The sequence below is a fragment of the Macrosteles quadrilineatus genome, unplaced genomic scaffold (genome assembly GCF_028750875.1).
Source record: "Macrosteles quadrilineatus isolate MER2022 unplaced genomic scaffold, UCM_ALF_1.0 Scaffold_8__2_contigs__length_117827958, whole genome shotgun sequence".
Classification (NCBI taxonomy): Eukaryota; Metazoa; Arthropoda; class Insecta; order Hemiptera; family Cicadellidae; genus Macrosteles; species Macrosteles quadrilineatus.
In genome coordinates this window covers 111,528,593-111,549,451 of record NW_026542601.1, presented here as the reverse complement: position 1 = coordinate 111,549,451, position 20,859 = coordinate 111,528,593, and the positions used below count along the sequence as shown (strand labels likewise).

Genomic DNA, 20,859 nt, shown 5'->3' with positions numbered 1-20,859 from the left:
AGGTTGCAAAATAAATCACTGAGGGAAACATTTTCTAGTCAGTTGTGTCGGGTCTACTATCTTTCTAAATTTTCCAAGCCACTAACACGTTTTAACTGCTTCCTAACTGTACATAACTTCACATGTGTCAAAAACATCGCGTTCCAGTGGCTGATAAAACGTATGTAAAAAGAAAACCTTTTCTATTTGAGTTAAACATTTAATTTTAATCTGTAATTTGTGTACATGATACAAATGTAAATAAATTCGTAGTTAGAACTCCATGAAGTTTGATACTAAAATTTTGGTTTGAGCGACGTACCACTGTCGAATATATATTTGTTCTTGCTTTCGCCATTCGTAAAATTTGGCTCAAATAGCAAAGAAGTAAGGGGAAAATACATCATTTAAACAAATTATAGTAGCTTATTGAATATACAATCACGTAAAATTTTAAATCCATTAATAACATTTAACAAATCATAGTATTCCCTTAGTAAGTTTTTCAAAGTTTATTAGTTCAGGTATACTCTTAAAAAAATTTAATAATTTTATTTATTTATTCTAACAGCAATATATCACCAATTTACAACGTGGATACAAGAAGCCTATGTGGTAACAACGTGCATTTTAACAGAAAACTTAACAACTAACTTAAATCTATGGCAGGAGCAGAGCAACATTTGGCCAATTTTGATATAAGCATATTTTGGAAAAAAATTTACTATTGTTTAGTATTTGAAAGCTTACTATTTAATAATAAAAAATTTTTCTGATGGGAAATCTATGTATTATAATACAATTTACTAGAACGCAAATCCAAAAAGTTTATTCATGCGATCCAATTTGTGCTCACAAGCTTAGTAATAGGAATATTAAATCAATATAATATACACAATCCTCTAGCATAGGTTCCATATTTAATTGTAGTTATAGGTTACCATAATAAATAAATTGGCAGTAAATTTTGTAGTAAAAAATACAGCTATTATTTATAAGGTAAGTGCAAAGAAACGAAACCACCCTTTGAATAGGCCCTAATTGTGAAAATGCAATGTAGTTCGCAATTTTTTTTTTCAAAGTTTTGACTTCGTATGCTTCTCCAAAATAATAGTATCATAACTATAGCCTTGCTGCATCTCACTATTCAATGCAATACTATGTGGGATGAATTCACCTCCGAAGCGAGGCTGTATTGGAGTGTTCTTGTCCCAAGTTCTGCCATTACTTTACAAGCTACTGACTCACAGCACAAGTTCAGCAGTTACTTTATAGCCATACCTTCGAGTTTAGAACTGATTCAGAAATGTTTCCAGCTCCTGGGAGAAATATACTGTTTGCCTGCGCCATATGTAAGTGGTAACCGTTTGGAAACGTAGGAAATCCATGGATTGACATATTGATGTATTGGTTTTGATGTACATTTTACACATTGCTTGCACCTCTGAATCCTTTAAGGAATTACCTTAATCATCTACATACCACTGTATTTTTCCCAGTTCGCTTAAAAACCTAATGTTTGAGAGAAATATGCAGTTTTAATGTAATATTGGTTTTTTAACACTTTACTTGCATTAATTATAAATATAATAGAATTTTAAGCATTTAAAAAGCGTTGTAAATATACTTAGGTATTTTTTCACACAATTTTTACCGTCCGATTTAAGCTTCACGTATACGTCTTCCCTAGGATACATTATATAATAGTGCATATGGAAATTGCTATAATTATTTTTTACTATTCAGAAGGAGCTGTTTCAAGCACCATGTACAAGGTCCAAGGCCTATGCAGGTTGTCTTTTTTATCTTTTTGTGCCTTTCCAACAAAGAACGTTTCCTAAAAGTTAAACATTTGACCAGTTCAAGTCAATACATTAGAAATGTTTTATGAATCCATCTCAGAGGTTCCAAACATTATATTTCTTATTCTCAAACTACGTGTCAATAGAGTGATTTATGAGCGAGTACAAAGATGTACGAGTTGCATAACACGTCCACAAACGTCTCATCTGTCCTGCACCATGGCGGATGCCCTTGTAAACACGGGATTGCTTTCTCTTCCTGAGAGGTGATAAGGCTAGAGGATTACGTGCCGGAAGCGACCGTGCCAGAAACGACCCAGCCAAAATCGTGCCAGAAGCGACCCTGGTAGTAGCGTGAGTGCCACTAGCGACCCATTGTTTGATAAAGGATTTTACAATGTTTTGTTCAAATCGGTGTTAATGGCTTATAAACAAATCCTATTCTTGTTATAGTAATATGTACCACCTGGAAGAGCCCAATATTCGCCTAAAGAGGTGTTTTTGCATCTCTAGTTCCCAGCTGCTAGCATAGACTCAAGTTATGTGTGGTAACTTAATCAATCAATTTATCTAGAATTTTTATCATTTTATAAGAGCCAATATAATCAATTAACTTATCTTTTCTTTATTTTTCAATTTATTATCTAAATATGTAAATATGAGATGGTGGATGTGTGTTTGTATACTACTTAATCGCACGGGAACCACTCAAAAGATCTAAATAAAACTTCACATGGAGGTAGTTTGTCAAATATAATCAAAATAATGTTTATTTCAGTAGGTAAAATACTATGTTACAATACTTTGTCAGTACAAATTTAATAATTATGCCTTAGTTATGTAATAACATACTGACATAGGCCTAGTAGTTAATTATGAAATCCCTCTCACATAGGCCCGTGCGTGAGAAGTTTCCTCTATCAGTAAATAAATATTCTAAATTGAAAAAAAAAAAACAGATATTTATAAAACATGACATGACAGTTAATTGGTAATAATTTGGTTGAAAGAAAAAAAATAAATAATAACTACAATAAAAAATAAAGGTATACAAAATACCGGGTATAAAGTTTTATTATTTGGATAGTTAGTGCAACTTGGACTAATAAAATCCAGACAAAATTCAAATAGCAGAAACCATTCGAATCGTCAAACTTTGGATTTTTACTACTAGCCTGTTTGGAGATAGCTTCTTAGAATTTAATGAAGTTGATGTGTTAACAATTGTTAACATATTATGTTTGGATTATTATTTGAAATAGATACTTGGACTCTTTCTTCAACGTCCTGTCCGTTGCAAAGCATACGAATAATTACAACAGCTTGTTTTCATTTAATTAATTTTTTTTTTCATTGCGTTTAAAGTGGCCCTCCGATATTTATAAATAATTCCTCCCCTTCCCCCAAATTTACTGCATAATAGATAAGTAATTGTATTTCCAAATCTCGAAACTGAAATGAAATACTGAATTTGATCTTTAGGAAATACACATTTCAGTTCAGAAAACACAGCCAATCAAATAGGGACTTTCTTAATAAAAAATCAACAGTCTGGCTACAAAGTTTTTTTTTTATTTTTGTGACAATAACAGTTGGAGTTAAAAAAAAATTTGTATAAAGATGAATTAAGAGCAATAAACTGTTTGATGATATAGCCTATGACAGATAATTAATAACAATGCAATAGATTTATTGACCTACACCACAGACAAGGGAAAAAAATTTTGTTTCCTTAGTCAATGCCTACACATAACAGTTCAAAAATATAAAAGTAATTAATAAAAATAAGCTATATGGTTTAAATATTAACAAAAGAAATTATTTACAAATATACAAATCGTACGTTTACCACAACATATAGCAGGTGCAAAAGCTACAATAATTGTGACATAACCGGGATTATAGGCCTAACAAAAGCCACAATTTGTACTTAAGCGTTTTAAATTTTTTTGGGATTTTTTAGCTAAATCATCAGCTGGATGGATAGCTTCGTCATTATAAATATATACAGTATATACAATAAATTCCTACCCTTTTCTTGCCTTATATTTGGCCTATTATTTTTGAGTTAGTAGAGACGTCTTAGTCATTTTTTGTGATAGCAGGTCGACAACATCAGGGGTTGTAAGCTGCCGTGACTAGAAACCTCAAAATCTTCTTTATTTAGTTGTGCTAGAATACTCTTTTCCATATATGGAATAAGCTATTACCGTAGGTCTCATTGAAAGACCTAGACCCGGGACCTATTTCATTTTTCGTTTTGATGCCCCTAGAGAGCAAAAACACCATTCGTAAAAATATATGTAATTGGTAATTTAAGTAATTTGGTTATAATTCATTTCCATTCTAGCTCCTGAGCTGTTATATTAAATGTGATAAATAGGGTTACATACCTTATAATCCGACAAACAGCTCAAATAGTAGGTTGTTTACATGTTTCGGCTTGTATCGGCCATTGTCAAAACATTGCAGTTGGAAAAAAATACTTATCATTGTTTACTAATGTCCATAAACTTTTACACACACATACACGAACGAATAAAAAAAATAGGCCTATTACAATAAATGCACCTAGCTGGAGTCTACAAACTGTTATAGTTTGCTTATTTTATTTATGGATATGTGTTGGTAAATGTATACTCGTATGAATTATACGATACAATTTACATAAAAAAAACTATTTTTCTTCCCCAAGTGGGAATAAATTTAGTCTGCAGGACTGCTGCGGCGGGAGTATTTTGTTATGTATTTAATGTGACAGCAAATCGTTTTAATGGTTTTACAGTGAAATTCTGTTTAGTTTTTGTTAAGAATATAAGTTGAATCGGCGTTAATTCATTACTCGCCTCCCGCACCAAATTCTTGGGTCGCTAGCGGCACGGTAGAAAATTGGTGGGTCGCTAGCGGCACGGGTCGCTTCTGGCACGGTCGCTTCTGGCACAACACCGGCTAGAGAAGTGTTAAAACCGTCACCTTTCTCTTTACTGATAAGCCTCTCGACTTCAAAGTAATACAAGTCCACTGTTTCAGAACAAATGATTTTTTTATTGCAGGCTAATACGTAGAAAACATTGCTTGGTAAATTGTTATTGATTGTTGTGTATGCTAATAATAAAATTAGTCAAGAGAAGTACGAATCTAGACAATATATCCTTTATTACATATTGGGTAAAGAGAACTTATATTTGTTTACTTGAATTTATTTATCTATATTTTTATTTGTCGAGAAATTAATAATCAAGATAGTTACTTATAGATAATTAATTGTCTCTTATAATTGTGATTTATTTCTTATAAGGCCAAGATACTAAGAAGTAAAGCATTTATTTATCTGAATCATCTTTGGATATAATAACCGAAAAATGCAAAAGAAACAATAATCAAATATTATTCTTTTGTTTGATGTAAAAAGTATAATAAGAGAAAAAATTCACTTAATTTTTATGTTTTCAGGAGACGAGATTGAGATTTTTGAAGGTAAGAAGTGTGTTTCGGCTTAATTTTTTAAACCTCTTTGGCCGGAATCCCCGCAAACATTTTTAATGTTGCTTCCACTTCCAGGCTTATTCACTCTTATCATGTGTTTCATAAAGTTTTCTAAATAATGCAAATTTTTACAATCTTAACAATTTTGGTAAGTTTAAATAGTTATTAGTGTTGTTTTATTCGCTTTTCGCTTTTTGTATATAACCGTATTCGTAATGTTGCATTCAATTCACTTTTTTCTAATAATTCGCTTTAAGTGATGTTTTTATCATTTTCTAATCGGTATTCTCGATGTAGTAATATAATATTCGTTTTGTGTGCTGGTTGAATATTTTGCTTCATATTTTCTTCCATATTCTACATGTTTTCAAATTTATTCACATATTTTAATCAAGTTTAGTCTCACGCATCAATTTCATGTCACACTTCTTACATTTTAATGTATTGTTCTATTTAACTTTAATTCCAGGTAAGAGGGTTTCAAATTGTTCCAGATTGGTAAGTAGTACAGTTTTTCCATTAGCTTATAATGTAAAGTTGTTCGAAGTTATGTCGTATTGTGTATTCAGACGTTTTAAATTTAGAACCATGGATTATAAATAGTAATTAAATATGAATTTAAAACTCTTTTTAACAACTACGTTTACCAAAACAATGTGTACAAAATCCTGAGAAGAGTATAAAGTTCCAAGGATTTCAAAAGGGACTGAAAATAGGAAGGACAGTTTCATGGTAACATTCAGGAAATTGTACGACAAATATGTTTATAGCTATTTATATTACTAACCGTAACAAAAAGTATCAACAGCCAAAATTTATACAAATCAGCTTCAGAAACTAGTGTTCAGTATCAATGTTGAAAACCTCGCAAAAATAGTCCAAAAATTCGGACATGAAAAAAATACAACTCTTGAAATTTCATAGTTAATCCATCCACACAGTTCCAATAGAACTAAACAAAAACACCCTGTGTATTTGCTAGGCACGTAAGAGGCGAAATAAACTGTGGCGTTACATCTTAAACCTTGTGCTCTTTGGAATTCATTGCTTTGCTGTAAAGCGACCCAAAATCCTGAAGTACATTGAAATCTCCTTCTTTACTGCACCATAACTAACATTACTACATGTAAATGTGAGTCTGAGCTGGGAGAGCACGACGGCTTATTCTGAGTTATGGGACCGTTACCTACACCTTAGTAGGAATACGTGATGGTGGCAAAATTAAAATACATATGCATAACATCTATACTTATTTAATACGCAAGCAGGTTTTTTGTGACAATTACTCCTCCGAAACTACTGAACCGATTGACATGTTTTTGGGGTCATTGGAAAGAGCGTAACGTGAAGTTTTGCAGGAAACTTTCTTTTTAGGGAAATAATAAGAGAGTGAGGCCCTGGCGCCCTTTAAAGTTTCGTATTTCTCCATAAGGATAACATAGGAGATAATTTTTATTTACAGAAACATATGTTTGTTACTTGAACATAGTCAAAGTCTACTACATAATAATTGCTGTGTATTATGACTGTTAATGTATACTACATTTCAATCAAGGATTGTATACCTTAAAGTTTACTCATAATGGATCTTACTACTTTATTTTAATTCTGGGAGTAGTAAAATTTAGTTGAGATTAAGTTACCACGATTTAGAAAACTTTACTATAATAATTTATGTATTTAAAATCACAAATCTTTGACATTATTAATCCATTTGAAACAGAACAGCTGATCGACAAATCAAACAAATCATCTACTTCATGTGAATAATGTTGTTACACAAAAATAGGTTACACAACCAATAACTTGATTCTTTTTTACTTGTGGGTGTATTTTGAGTTTGCAGTTATGAAAGCACCAAGCCTTAAGCACTTTAATTAAAGAGCAGCACTGTTCTTACCCAGACCAATTTCAGTCATGAGCAACAATATATTATTTCTGTTTTAAGTTAGGCTACATCTTTTAATAGGTTACACATATTCATTATGGGAAATTTTGACGAGGGTAATCTTCCTGAAGGTAACTTCAAGACTAAAATCGTAGTATTCATGGAAGTGCTTTTGTGGTTAAAATATTTTTTTTAGTGTTTATTTTTCAAAGTGTTTTCTTCAAGCAGCATTTTATTACCCTCAAAATATGCTACATAGGCCTATTGGTTTGATGTGACAAAAAGCTTTGTTAAATGTGTTTAAAACTTTTTTTTAAAATAACTACCCTATTACATAATTGAACACTTATTAATTCACACATACAGCTAGAAAATGGCTAGACTGCTTCTCTTCTAAGGATTTATTATTACTGTATTTAATTTTTGACGTTGAGCCAATATATAACACGATGGATTTGTTTTCTAAATTCGTATGTAATTTTGCGGGGCATCGAGCCGCACAGGTTCACTAGTGAGCATTAAATGCGATACTTAAACTGCAGTATTGCCTGTTAAAAGTTGAAGCTAACCATACTTTACCACAGCCCAAAACTATGTGTATTGCTTTTGATTTGATTGTTTGCGTTTTATTTAAATATGATTCATGTGATGTTAATGGGTCTAGTGATGTTAATGATATGATTATGATGTTAACAATAATTACAGGAGCGCATTTTATAATTTATGAACAACCAGCTCTAACATATGTTGATTTAATACTGTACTGACCATTTGATTAACAAAGACATAATTATTGCTTTACGGGTAACTGTATTGCTTACGGATTTAAAAATTCACAACAAGAAATTACCAAGCGGCTCTATATTTACCTGATTAGGTATATATTTTTTTTATTTTATATGACAATATGTATATTTCATATATTTATAAATTAAAACACTTTCAAAACTCATTAACCAAATTCACTATGATAACATTGAATACCAAAAATATATGCTTAAAACACATTTACATTAGTTACATCACGACAATACTCAATCAAAACTCTGTACATGAAGCAATCTGTTACTCTTGTGACATCTTTCATTGTTGGGTACAAATTGAACAGTTTCAAGTTGTTTTTGAGTCAGGCGGTCATGTTGGGCCCAGCACAAACCAGGATTTATTATGTAATTTGCAACATTTACATCCTACCCTGATTATATTGTGTAGTAGGGCTTAATGTTGTAATCTGGCTCTGATGGTCGTGCTCGGGTGATTTATTGTTGTATGGCCCCGTTATAAACATGTAGCCCAGTTCTTTCTGTGGTAACATGTTTCTGGTTTCATCATTGGGGTTATATCAGTTCGTGGTAAGACATTTACAACAATTATTTAAAAGCAGTTGATTCGTGTTTCCTAAAATAAAAGTTGAATCAAGCTTAACCCTCGTGTTTTCTAGTCTCATTTCATATAATAATCATTTACATCTTTGACAGAAAATACTTGGCCTGATATAACCATGTTATAACCCTAATAATATAGCCTATCTATGGCCCTAATATGTTTTGTATTCTTTATTCTAACCTGTATTTGGGATGTTAGTTTATTTCTTGTGACAAATAGATTATTCAATCATTTGTGAATCAGTACCAAAAAAGTAAAAATGTCCTTTACAGTAACCATTAGATCAAGGTTTAAATAGTCAAACAATGAATAATTAATTATTTAGAAAAAACAAATATTGTATACACGCTGTAGTTAAGTGTAGAAATGTATTTCAATTTTTTTTTTTTATAATACTTCAGTCTTTTAGGTCCTAAGTAAGTATAAATAATCTGAAAAAAGGAAAGTGACATGTTTATGCACAAACATTCTAGGTGTTCTGTTTGTAGCTTAGTAGATTAAATATATAAGAAAATTATATTCAAAACATTATAGAAATTTTACAAGTTACATAGGTAAGAGCAAAATAAAGTAATGCTACCATTTAGTAGATTAAATATAATATAAAAAAATTATATTCAAAACATTATAGAAATTTTACAAGTTACATAGGTAAGAGCAAAATAAATTAATGCTACTATTATATTATTTGAATTATTAATTTATTGCAGTGTTTATAGGTATAGAGTTAACATTTATTAAGGAATGTGGTAGTTTTTGGAAATCCTAACTAGCGTGACTTTGATTGCAAAACTATTGTTTTCAATTCAATTAATGAACACTACTGAAATATTTTGGGTAGCTTATATGTGAGTCATGGAAGGAAATTGTATGAACCCTTTTAAGAATAAATTTATGTTTACCGACATTAGTGACATTGACAAACGACTAAAAATGCTTTCAAAGGTCAAACGGTCTTCAACATTAATGTTTCTCGCAACCATAGCGAGATGGATGCATGGATAATGCTTCCTTGGCTTTTACATTAATAATAATATTCCCTACGGTTCTTAACTGCTAGCTCAATATAAAAACTTGGTAAATCTTATTTTATCTTAGTAATAGTACATACAAGAACATATCAATATTGAGATTTTTTTACTATCCATTCAATTTTCAACTGAGCCACCTAACTAATAGCTGAACGGTTTGTATGAATGATAAACTAAAACATATTGTATAATAAAGTGTAAAATAATGTTTGTTTACATTGCGAGGGTCACACGAAAAAAATATTTATATAACTTTTTAATGAGAATGAAACAAATTTTGTTTGTACTTAGTACTTGCTATTTGATACATAAAATAAAATAAAACTTATTACAGGTTACTTTTTGAAACAGTACTACAATTTAGTTAGCAACCATTTGAGCGAATCCATCAAAACCTTGCCTAAATCGATGCTTAAGCATAAATATTTCACATCATTGGGTACTAGACCTAAACCCCTCAATTTATGACCAAACTACAAACTAGGATAAGCTGGGTCTTCATGTTTTTGTGAAATAAAGTCATGTTTAGTGTTTTTATTTACAAACCAGTTGAATAAAATGTAACATTAATCAGATAACTTATAACCTTAATATTATAAAGATGTTTGTAGGCTAAACACGTTCTTTTTATTATGTATAAATAATTTTTTTTTTTTTTTTTATTTATGATATAACTAATTATGCGAAATAATTTGCGAAATTATCTAAATAATTTTAAATAAACCATTATTTGGACCTACCTTCAATTACTGCGTTTTTTTTTACAAATATGTGTAGGCTATATTTTTAAATATACATTTAATTATACAACAAGCAGCCAGTCTCACAAAGTGTATAAAACCTGACAGCAGATATCCAATTAATACTAAAGAAATATACCAATTAACTCGTATAAAATATTATTTTATATACTAAAATGATAAGTTTAAATAAATCTAAACGGCTTATACACACTGACATGGCGTATTATTAAAAGGACATACATAGACACAATATATGTTGTATCATTACTCTAACGTAAGTAGATATTGTCTGCATTATACTAAATGTTTATCAGATTTGTATTTTTATTCAGTTCTTTGAAGGAACCCCAAAAGATTTTCCTATGCATTTCTACTTTAGCAGTTTAGAAGTTGCTACTCAGGAAAAATACATGTTGAGCATAACGTAGAATGCAAAAAATATTACAAAATAAAATGTTAAAAATACAACATTGCAACTAAACAATACACTAAACCGACCTCAAACATTACCAATAAACATAAACTACCCCTAACACCCTCTCAAACGATCTCATCGACCCTTGTTACGAAAGCACTACAACACAAGACCCCATACGAGGGTCCATAACCCTAATCATGTTAGGACAATGGGAGGAGGGCAGTAGATTTTATGTAGGTCCAAAACTCAATCAGAACTGAGATTGTATCCAAAACTAATACCATAGCCGCCACTAAGCACGATCATCCTGCGAGCCCTTAGTCGGCAAAGTTTGTGAATTTGTGCACACTATGATGAAGTATCTCCAACTATCTCTAAGCCCATTGTGGTCCTAATTGTTTTACAACTTGCATTGAAATATGCAGGTTGCCTACTCCTCGTGGATTAGGATTTATATTCGGTAATGTAATTCGTAATGCAATTGTGTCTTGATGCACGATCCAAACTAAGATTGTTAGCTATAGTAGTAATGCGATTTTGATTAAAATTAAAGTATTTAACGTGGGGTAGCGAGCTGGTCTAGTGGTTAGAGCACGGGACTCCACTTCCAGAGGTCCTGGGTTCAAATCCCGCCTATTCACCAATGGATTTTATCGATGTGATAATGCTACAACCCCTAGGTCTAGTTGAAGTAATGTGAAAAACAATTTCAGGTTCGTGCCTAGCGTCCTAGGAAAAAAGTATTTAACGCATTCAAAAGTCTAAATTATTGTTTAGAGGCTAATAATATGGATTGTGTTGTTGATGTGGTGTTGTTTGAAATAAATTACGAGAAGAACCTTACGTTAGGAAAATGATTTAAATTACATCATAGATTACACTGGCTTATTTACCTGATTAACTTAAAAAAAAATCAATAAAATACTCTACTTTTTATGACAAGTCCTTGATAAATTCAACTGCCAATTTGTATTTAAAGTGTGCTAAACTGTTCGATTTAAATTCAATTTTCCAAACTTAAAATATTTTTGGTATTTAAAAAAGTTTGATATACGATTGGAACAGTTCAAAGATTAAATAATGCATGAAGACTTTTAGTAAGAGCAAATAATCAAATATTCAAAAGATATCAATATTGACAAATGGAAATTCACTCGAAGCATTTTAACCGGGTACACATCGAAATTGACTTTATGGAAAATAGTTTAATATTTTGAATCAAGAACAAAAGTATTTATTTCCCACATAGTTTTCATATTGTGTATACCACAAGTTTAAAAACATTTACAAATTACGTACCGTCAACAATTTTGACTTTTATTCCTAGAAATATTCTAAACTGTGGTTTTTATTAATTAAAAATGAACTCAGACCTCAACCGACATATTTCATTTAAATTTAAAATCAACCGAAACAATAAAATATTCCAGCGAGTCTAATGTAAATCAGTCAACCACTGGGTAGACTGACAAGTATGAATTACATTTTGTGGGTAAACCGCAAAATTAATACACGTTCTGCCAGAGGGGTACACACTAAACGGACGTTTTTAATGAATACAGTATTTTAACAAAATAAAACCAAGCATATTCATAGAAGTTACGTTTTAAAATAATATCTCTTGTTTTTGTTTACTTTGAAATTTGTATGTTTTTTTTTACTTTTTGGTTGGTCCGTACTACTGACTGGTAATATTGTCAAGCGACAGCAGAAATATTATTTAGTCTGTGTGTTATAGCATCACCCATAAATGAGGTGAGGATTTAAAAGAGTTTAATTCTCAATTAGTGAATAGGCATAGGCATATTGCAGAAATTTAGTTCCTTGAAGAAAAAATATTACCTGAATTTTACTTCGGACATATCAATCTTTTTTCTATCAAACGAATCAATTTTTAAAATCATCATAAAGTATAACCTATATAAGCTTTTTTTACAGATCTATTTGCTATATTTTTACATTAGATAACATGTTTTGGGTAAAAAAACCAAAAAAACACTATATTGGCAAAAACGTCCGAAAATCAGACGTATGGCGAATATAAAAAATTGTCTTACAATGTGTTTGCCAACCCGGCTGACGGTCTTATAAGACCAAGTTGGAAAAATGCGAGCCTGCTGTGTGAATCATGGACCTGTCTATATTATGGAAATGTTTTTGTAAAACTTGTACTAAGATCATGTAAATAAAGTATTGTTTCATTCATTCATTCAAAAAATTATCTTTGAACAATGCATATAAAATAGTTTTAAGGATTCAAGTAATTGTTATTCAGTAATTGAACTATTTCATATTACTTTCCTACAGTTGATCAAAGTAGACAAAAATTAAGAACCTTATTCCCAACAGGTTTATCGGTCGACCCTTGATTTTATAAAACGCAGGACTTGTAAATAAAACATAGTTGGCCAATACGTTAATTTAATTGGTCATGAATTAATAAAGCTATTATTACGTTTAAAATTTTTCTTGCACTGTAAATTCCCATATAATAGTTCTATTACTTCTGAATATAACTTGCGTTATCTTAACCAGCCCTACTCAACTAATTTTATTTTATGACACTATTGAGGCCATTTTCCATCTTGATAAACAATTTTAAAGCTCTCACTACGTTTTAAGATCTGAAAACTGATCTTTCCTCAGGTGAAAAAATTCTAAAAAAACACCAAGAGTGATACACAAACATATCTTAGGATGTACAACCACTATTAAAAAACATATAATGGACTGTGTTTGTTTCATATTGTGGTAAAAAGCTTAAATAACTACTCTGAAACACAATAAGAAGCAAAGTGTAATCGTATACGAAATCTATTGTACAAATATAAACAGTGAATTGTTGTAGGTAACCTTTTTTTAATTCTTGGTATCGGAAAAGGTTCTTGAAAAACTAGTTTTCTGTAATTTTAAATGACAGCGTCCTTTGGTTTGTTTGTATGCTCTCGACTCCTCGTCACGAGTGTTTCTGATACTGACCTGTAGCATAGACAAAAAGAATGAAATATAGACTGTTAGCCGTGCAGTAGTTACCATAGGCTGTGGTGCACACCGCTGGGAGCACCGTGTAGTTACGTAGCGCGTAGGCCGTAATTACGTGGCGCTCCCAGCGGTGTGCACCACAACCTATGGTAACCACAGCACAGCTGACGGTCTATATTTAATTATTTTTTCTATGCCTGAAGGATTAATATTCCTCAAAATATCGCAAGAACATTTGATTGATAAGAGAGTACTGCAGAAACATCATGTTCAGTAATGAAATCTTTATAATTGAAATACCTTCAACTGTGACATGATGTAAAAATACCTTTATAATGTTTTACTTTTTGTTTGAAAACGTCCTAAGCGTTACCAAAAATAAATAGTTTAGTAATTCAGATCAAGATATCTAGCATTTTAAAAATAAGTTTTGTAAAACTCAAATCCAGTAGTTTAACCATTAAGCACATTTTTCACATCTAACTATAAAAAGGGGTATTTCAAATTAATGAACTTCAAAATATTCATTAACATTAGATTTATTATGTATTTTTAATAACCCACAAACATCTAAGTGCTATGATTAAATGGTTAAAGTAATTCAGAGAAGTTTCTATATTCAAATTTAATAATATCTAAAATTACATTTAAATATTCAAAGGCTTTAATTTGCTCCAACCAAACAGAAGTGGTATTGATATTAAGCTGGGTGAAGCATAAACATTGTGGTCTCCCGACCAAATGTTAACATTTACTGACTTGTGTACCCACAAGTTCTTGTACCATGGTTAAGTTTGATCGTTTTGGTTTCGTAAAACAAACTTTACTCATCGCGAGGTTGTTTTACAGGCATGTTACAGGCAACATTTTTTGCATCTCATTTTTATAAGCGACACGGTAGTTTTTTCAAAGGTTTGTCAACTTTAAACTGTTTGATGACAATTTATATGCACGAAAATTACCTAATTCAGGGCAATATAGTGTTTTATAATATAGAGTTAATCGTGAAAATGCTGTAGCTTCCCAATATTGACTATTGTCTGGTGAACTACAATTCCATCCAGATATTACAAGTAGAACAAATACGTTTTTTATCAAACAATCTTGCATAACTCTTCAATTTAAACCATTTGAATGTCGAGTAGCATTAGCAAGAACATTTCAAAACGTAATTTTGAAAAACATTGTTTCAACAGAATAAGTAATATTTGAGATTTAGGTTTCACTTACAAAGAAATCGATTACTATATTACAGGTAATGTTTAAGTGTATGAAAAAGGTGGAATATATTTAAAAGATGCAAAATGTGTAATCAAAATAATATTGTAATATTTTTTTGATACAACACACCTCTCTACGAAAGCACAGAATTATGAACAAAGCTGAATTAAAATTTTGTATATTTCTACAAGGCGCACACTTTGTTGTCAAACTAAACAATTCAATTGTACCTATTTTATTTGTAATATCATTATATTTTGGCATTCAAAATACGTGTCTAAACATTCCTACGTAAGTACAGTAACGAACAGACCAATTATTTGTATGTCAACGTAATTACATGGCATTCTATTAACCTACTAATGAAGTTAAAGCAGAGTAAGACGTGAAGCAAAATTGTTTCAGTTACAGAGAAAACAACTTTTATACCCAACGAACTAGATTGTTGAAATCCAATATAAATGAGCATCTGGATATTATATGAAAAAATATTTCAGTTGACTTTGTTATATAAAAGTGATGCATTAGTGTAAATCTTTTGACGCTGCATACCAAGTCAATAAGGATAAGACAGATTCTCAGTTAACAACATAAATTGAACAATTATTTTTAACCCATAAATACTTTCTGCATTATTTTGATTAAATTAAACAATATGTAGATTAGAAATAAATAAAAACGCCAATTATGACAATATCATTAACTTAACATTTAGATTAGAGCAAAAAGGCAATCAAATAACAAACTAATGATCAAATAACAAACTAACAAAGATGATATCAAACAATTTAAATATCATTGATATGAAACGATTGAGTTGGCGTGGCAAGTTTCAAATATAAAAGTGGAAGCCAGCAAGCCAAGGCTTACCGATGGTGTAATTAACACCAAAGTAAATCCCCTGTCGTGTGCTGTGTGATGAATATATTTCATATCAATGTTCAAACCGCAGATTTTGATCTAGAGCTTAGTGGGAAACAACCATAGTGGAATACTTGATCAGGAGTTGAAATAGTTGGTAATTTGTGACATAGAGTTTATTAATACTGTAGACGAAAAGAAATTATTGTGTGCTACAAGTAATGTTGTGTAGTGAGGTCTAGGTTGCTTGTTGTGGTACACATTAGCCTAGAGGTGTTACCTGACACTACCCTACTGTTGTGCATTGTACTCTATATGATGATACAAGTCTAGAGTGCTCAGTACATGTAGTGTTGTCTAGTGAGGTCTAGGTTGCTTCTGACACTACCCTACTGTTGTACAGTGTACTCTGTATGATGATACAAGTCTAGAGTGCTCAGTACATGTAGTGTTGTCTAGTGAGGTCTAGGTTGCTTCTGACACTACCCTACTGTTGTACAGTGTACTCTGTATGATGATACAAGTCTAGAGTGCTCAGTACATGTAGTGTTGTCTAGTGAGGTCTAGGTTGCTTCTGACACTACCCTACTGTTGTACAGTGTACTCTGTATGATGATACAAGTCTAGAGTGCTCAGTACATGTAGTGTTGTCTAGTGAGGTCTAGGTTGCTTCTGACACTACCCTACTGTTGTACATTGTACTCTGTATGATGATACAAGTCTAGAGTGCTCAGTACATGTAGTGTTGTCTAGTGAGGTCTAGGTTGCTTCTGACACTACCCTACTGTTGTACATTGTACTCTGTATGATGATACAAGTCTAGAGTGCTCAGTACATGTAGTGTTGTCTAGTGAGGTCTAGGTTGCTTCTGACACTACCCTACTGTTGTACATTGTACTCTGTATGATGATACAAGTCTAGAGTGCTCAGTACATGTAGTGTTGTCTAGTGAGGTCTAGGTTGCTTCTGACACTACCCTACTGTTGTACAGTGTACTCTGTATGATGATACAAGTCTAGAGTGCTCAGTACATGTAGTGTTGTCTAGTGAGGTCTAGGTTGCTTCTGACACTACCCTACTGTTGTACAGTGTACTCTGTATGATGATACAAGTCTAGAGTGCTCAGTACATGTAGTGTTGTCTAGTGAGGTCTAGGTTGCTTCTGACACTACCCTACTGTTGTACAGTGTACTCTGTATGATGATACAAGTCTAGAGTGCTCAGTACATGTAGTGTTGTCTAGTGAGGTCTAGGTTGCTTCTGACACTACCCTACTGTTGTACAGTGTACTCTGTATGATGATACAAGTCTAGAGTGCTCAGTACATGTAGTGTTGTCTAGTGAGGTCTAGGTTGCTTCTGACACTACCCTACTGTTGTACAGTGTACTCTGTATGATGATACAAGTCTAGAGTGCTCAGTACATGTAGTGTTGTCTAGTGAGGTCTAGGTTGCTTCTGACACTACCCTACTGTTGTACATTGTACTCTGTATGATGATACAAGTCTAGTGTGCTCAGTACATGTAGTGTTGTCTAGTGAGGTCTAGGTTGCTTGTTGTGGTACACATTAGCCTAGAGGTGTTACCTGACACTACCCTACTGTTGTACAGTGTACTCTATATGATGATACAAGTCTAGTGTGCTAAGTACAAGTAGAGTGTTGTGTAGTGAGGTCTAGGTTGGTTGTTGTGGTACACATTAGCCTAGAGGTGTTACCTGACACTACTCTACTGTTGTACATTGTACTCTATATGATGATACAGGTCCAGTGTGCTAAGTACATGTAGTGTTGTCTAGTGAGGTCTAGGTTGTTTGTTGTGGTACACATTAGCCTAGAGGTGTTACCTGACACTACTCTACTGTTGTACATTGTACTCTATATGATGATACAGGTCCAGTGTGCTAAGTACATGTAGTGTTGTCTAGTGAGGTCTAGGTTGCTTGCTGTGGTACACATTAGCCTAGAGGTGTTACCTGACACTACCCTACTGTTGTACATTGTACTCTATATGATGATACAGGTCCAGTGTGCTAAGTACATGTAGTGTTGTCTAGTGAGGTCTAGGTTGCTTGCTGTGGTACACATTAGCCTAGAGGTGTTACCTGACACTACTCTACTGTTGTACATTGTACTCTATATGATGATACAGGTCCAGTGTGCTAAGTACATGTAGTGTTGTCTAGTGAGGTCTAGGTTGCTTGTTGTGGTACACATTAGCCTAGAGGTGTTACCTGACACTACCCTACTGTTGTACATTGTACTCTGTATGATGATACAAGTCTAGTGTGCTCAGTACATGTAGTGTTGTCTAGTGAGGTCTAGGTTGCTTGTTGTGGTACACATTAGCCTAGAGGTGTTACCTGACACTACCCTACTGTTGTACAGTGTACTCTATATGATGATACAAGTCTAGTGTGCTAAGTACAAGTAGAGTGTTGTGTAGTGAGGTCTAGGTTGGTTGTTGTGGTACACATTAGCCTAGAGGTGTTACCTGACACTACTCTACTGTTGTACATTGTACTCTATATGATGATACAGGTCCAGTGTGCTAAGTACATGTAGTGTTGTCTAGTGAGGTCTAGGTTGTTTGTTGTGGTACACATTAGCCTAGAGGTGTTACCTGACACTACTCTACTGTTGTACATTGTACTCTATATGATGATACAGGTCCAGTGTGCTAAGTACATGTAGTGTTGTCTAGTGAGGTCTAGGTTGTTTGTTGTGGTACACATTAGCCTAGAGGTGTTACCTGACACTACCCTACTGTTGTACATTGTACTCTATATGATGATACAGGTCTAGTGTGCTAAGTACAAGTAGAGTGTAGTGTAGTGAGGTCTAGGTTGCTTGCTGTGGTGTTATGAGGACAGCCAAACATAAATTGTTGGATCGACTAAGACTAGTAGTACCTCGTATGTTGGCAACAGTATGTCTAGTGTTTGAACTTTCAGGAACAAGTACAAGTAGTTAGTTCTTAAAGCCAAATGCATAAGGTTTAGGATATTTTGTATGTAAATCTGCTGCCAATTGAACCTTGGTTAACCGAAATACTAATGAAACGTACTAACTAACTACCCACGTAACTAACGTACTTGTGTTCTGGTTTTTTGTACAGAATCTTATTAATTACTAAAATATCCGTCCGAAAAGTAACTTAAATATTGTTTTGCTAGAATTAAACTGATATTATTCCTTATATTAACAACATTCGTCGTTATCTACGCGTTTCAGAATATCCATGCCACTTACACTTTTCTGAATCATTAATTTACAAAAACCCTAAGCCTTATATTCTAAAGGAGTATCTGATGAGATACACAGCCGCGGGGGAGGAGTATTACGGTCTTTTGTTGCTCGTACTCATACAACCACTACTCTTAGAAATCCACTACGCTATTCTCGTACATAAATTAACCCTACGCTTAAACTGAGTATATGAAGGGAAATATTACATCACATTAATAGCAAATAGTATGTTCTGTTGTTAGCTAAGGATAAACTAAACAATAATAAATATACGTGGCACGTCAATCTATCTTGATAAAATGCAATAGATTATTTTGGTATTATAGACTGACGTTTAAAAAATACTATAGTTTTCTTCTTTTAAATTTTCTTTATAAAAAAAAAACATTTTAAATTATTATTGTAGTGGACTAGTTTCCATATAATTGATTGTAATTTCATCGATTTTCAAAATTTATTTTAAAATCTAATTTATTGTTACTACCTCACGGATTAGTTATTTGTGCTATTAGGCTATTGCTTAGGTAATATCAAGCAGAATAAACATTGACACTATTCTATGAAAAAATACAGCAAATAATACACTAACTGATAACACATTTTTAAATATTTCAAGTTAGAAATATACGTCTGTTTCTAAGGATATAAAAATAGTAGGCTTTTATCCAAATCCGCTTAGCATTCATTTTTCTTCGTAGGCCGTGAAAAAACGTAAAAAAATGAAAATGAACACAAAAAAGAAATGAGTTTGGTGTTGAATTTGAACCATCTTATTTTTCTTTTACTCATATATTCTATTTTACATAAATTTTCCAAGTACATTAAGTAAAACAAAAAGGGTGTAGCTTGATACACTCAGCAGACAAACATTTCAAAGTCTTCCATTTTCTTGTTAAAATCTATTGAGATAAAATATTTTTCTTAACAAAACTTACAAATATTCTATTTTTACAAATTAACTGTGGCAGTTAACAGTGTGTAAGTCTTGAAACGAATCTGTATTTTTAAAACCGAAGTACATATAAATACTCTGTTTGTGGAAATAATTGTTAAAAAAGATTCCACAATTTTGTACATCAAGAGTATTTTTCAGGGTAATTGGTAGGGGTTGACTTATTTTTTTTAAATAGCAACCCCTAATGAGTGATACCTTATTTTGAAGGGTTTGTCAAAAGAAACACAATGATGCAAATGGATATCTCACCACTAGCCAAAATAACGGATATTCCAAAATGGGTGTTTTTTACATTTAAATCAAATTTTGGAATACCCACCATTTAGGCTAGGGGTGAAATTATTACCACGGGTTTGCGTCATTGTTTTTCTTTTGACAAACCCTTCAAAACTAGGGGTCACTCAATAGGGGTTGTTATAAAAAGATATATGTCACCCCCACCCCCAACCCTGTCAAAGGGGTTCTAAATTGTTGATGTAAAAAATTGTGGAGACTATGTTAACAATCAATTCCACAAAAACAATATTTCTGTCTATTTCGGTTTCAAAAATACAGATTGTTTCCATATTTGTGACTTTTGTGCTTTTTCACAAACAGTAAATGAAATCTTGTAATATCTGCCATTTTGCCTAGGCGTGAGATACCCACCTTGGGTTTGCGTCATTGTGTTTGTTTCGATAAATCCTTCAAAATGAGGGGGTCACTCAATAGGGGTTGCTATTTGAAAAAAAGGGTCATTTCCTACCCTGTTATAGGGGTTAACAAATATTTTTGATATAAAAATTACGGAACCTTTGTTAACAATTAACGCCACAAACAGAATATTTTTATCTATCTCGATTTTTAAAATACAGATTTGT

The 20,859-nt window shown here is 32.3% G+C and overlaps 1 protein-coding gene across 13 annotated transcripts in view; it reads left to right on the top strand.

Annotated features, from left to right (window-relative positions):
- LOC129001443 (hemicentin-2-like) overlaps window positions 1-20,859 on the top strand; it is a 568,069-nt gene that overhangs the window by 432,091 nt on the left and 115,119 nt on the right. For 11 of the 13 annotated variants that reach the window (XR_008491460.1, XR_008491458.1, XR_008491457.1 and 8 more), the window contains exon 2: window positions 5,235-5,258. The exons of the other annotated variants lie outside the window; for them this stretch is intronic. Coding sequence is in view for 7 of the 11 variants with exons in the window: in XM_054428720.1 (XP_054284695.1) it covers window positions 5,235-5,258 (24 nt within the window). In the remaining 4 variants the exon portion in view is untranslated. The remainder of the gene's footprint in view (window positions 1-5,234; window positions 5,259-20,859) is intronic. 13 annotated transcript variants of the gene reach the window in all.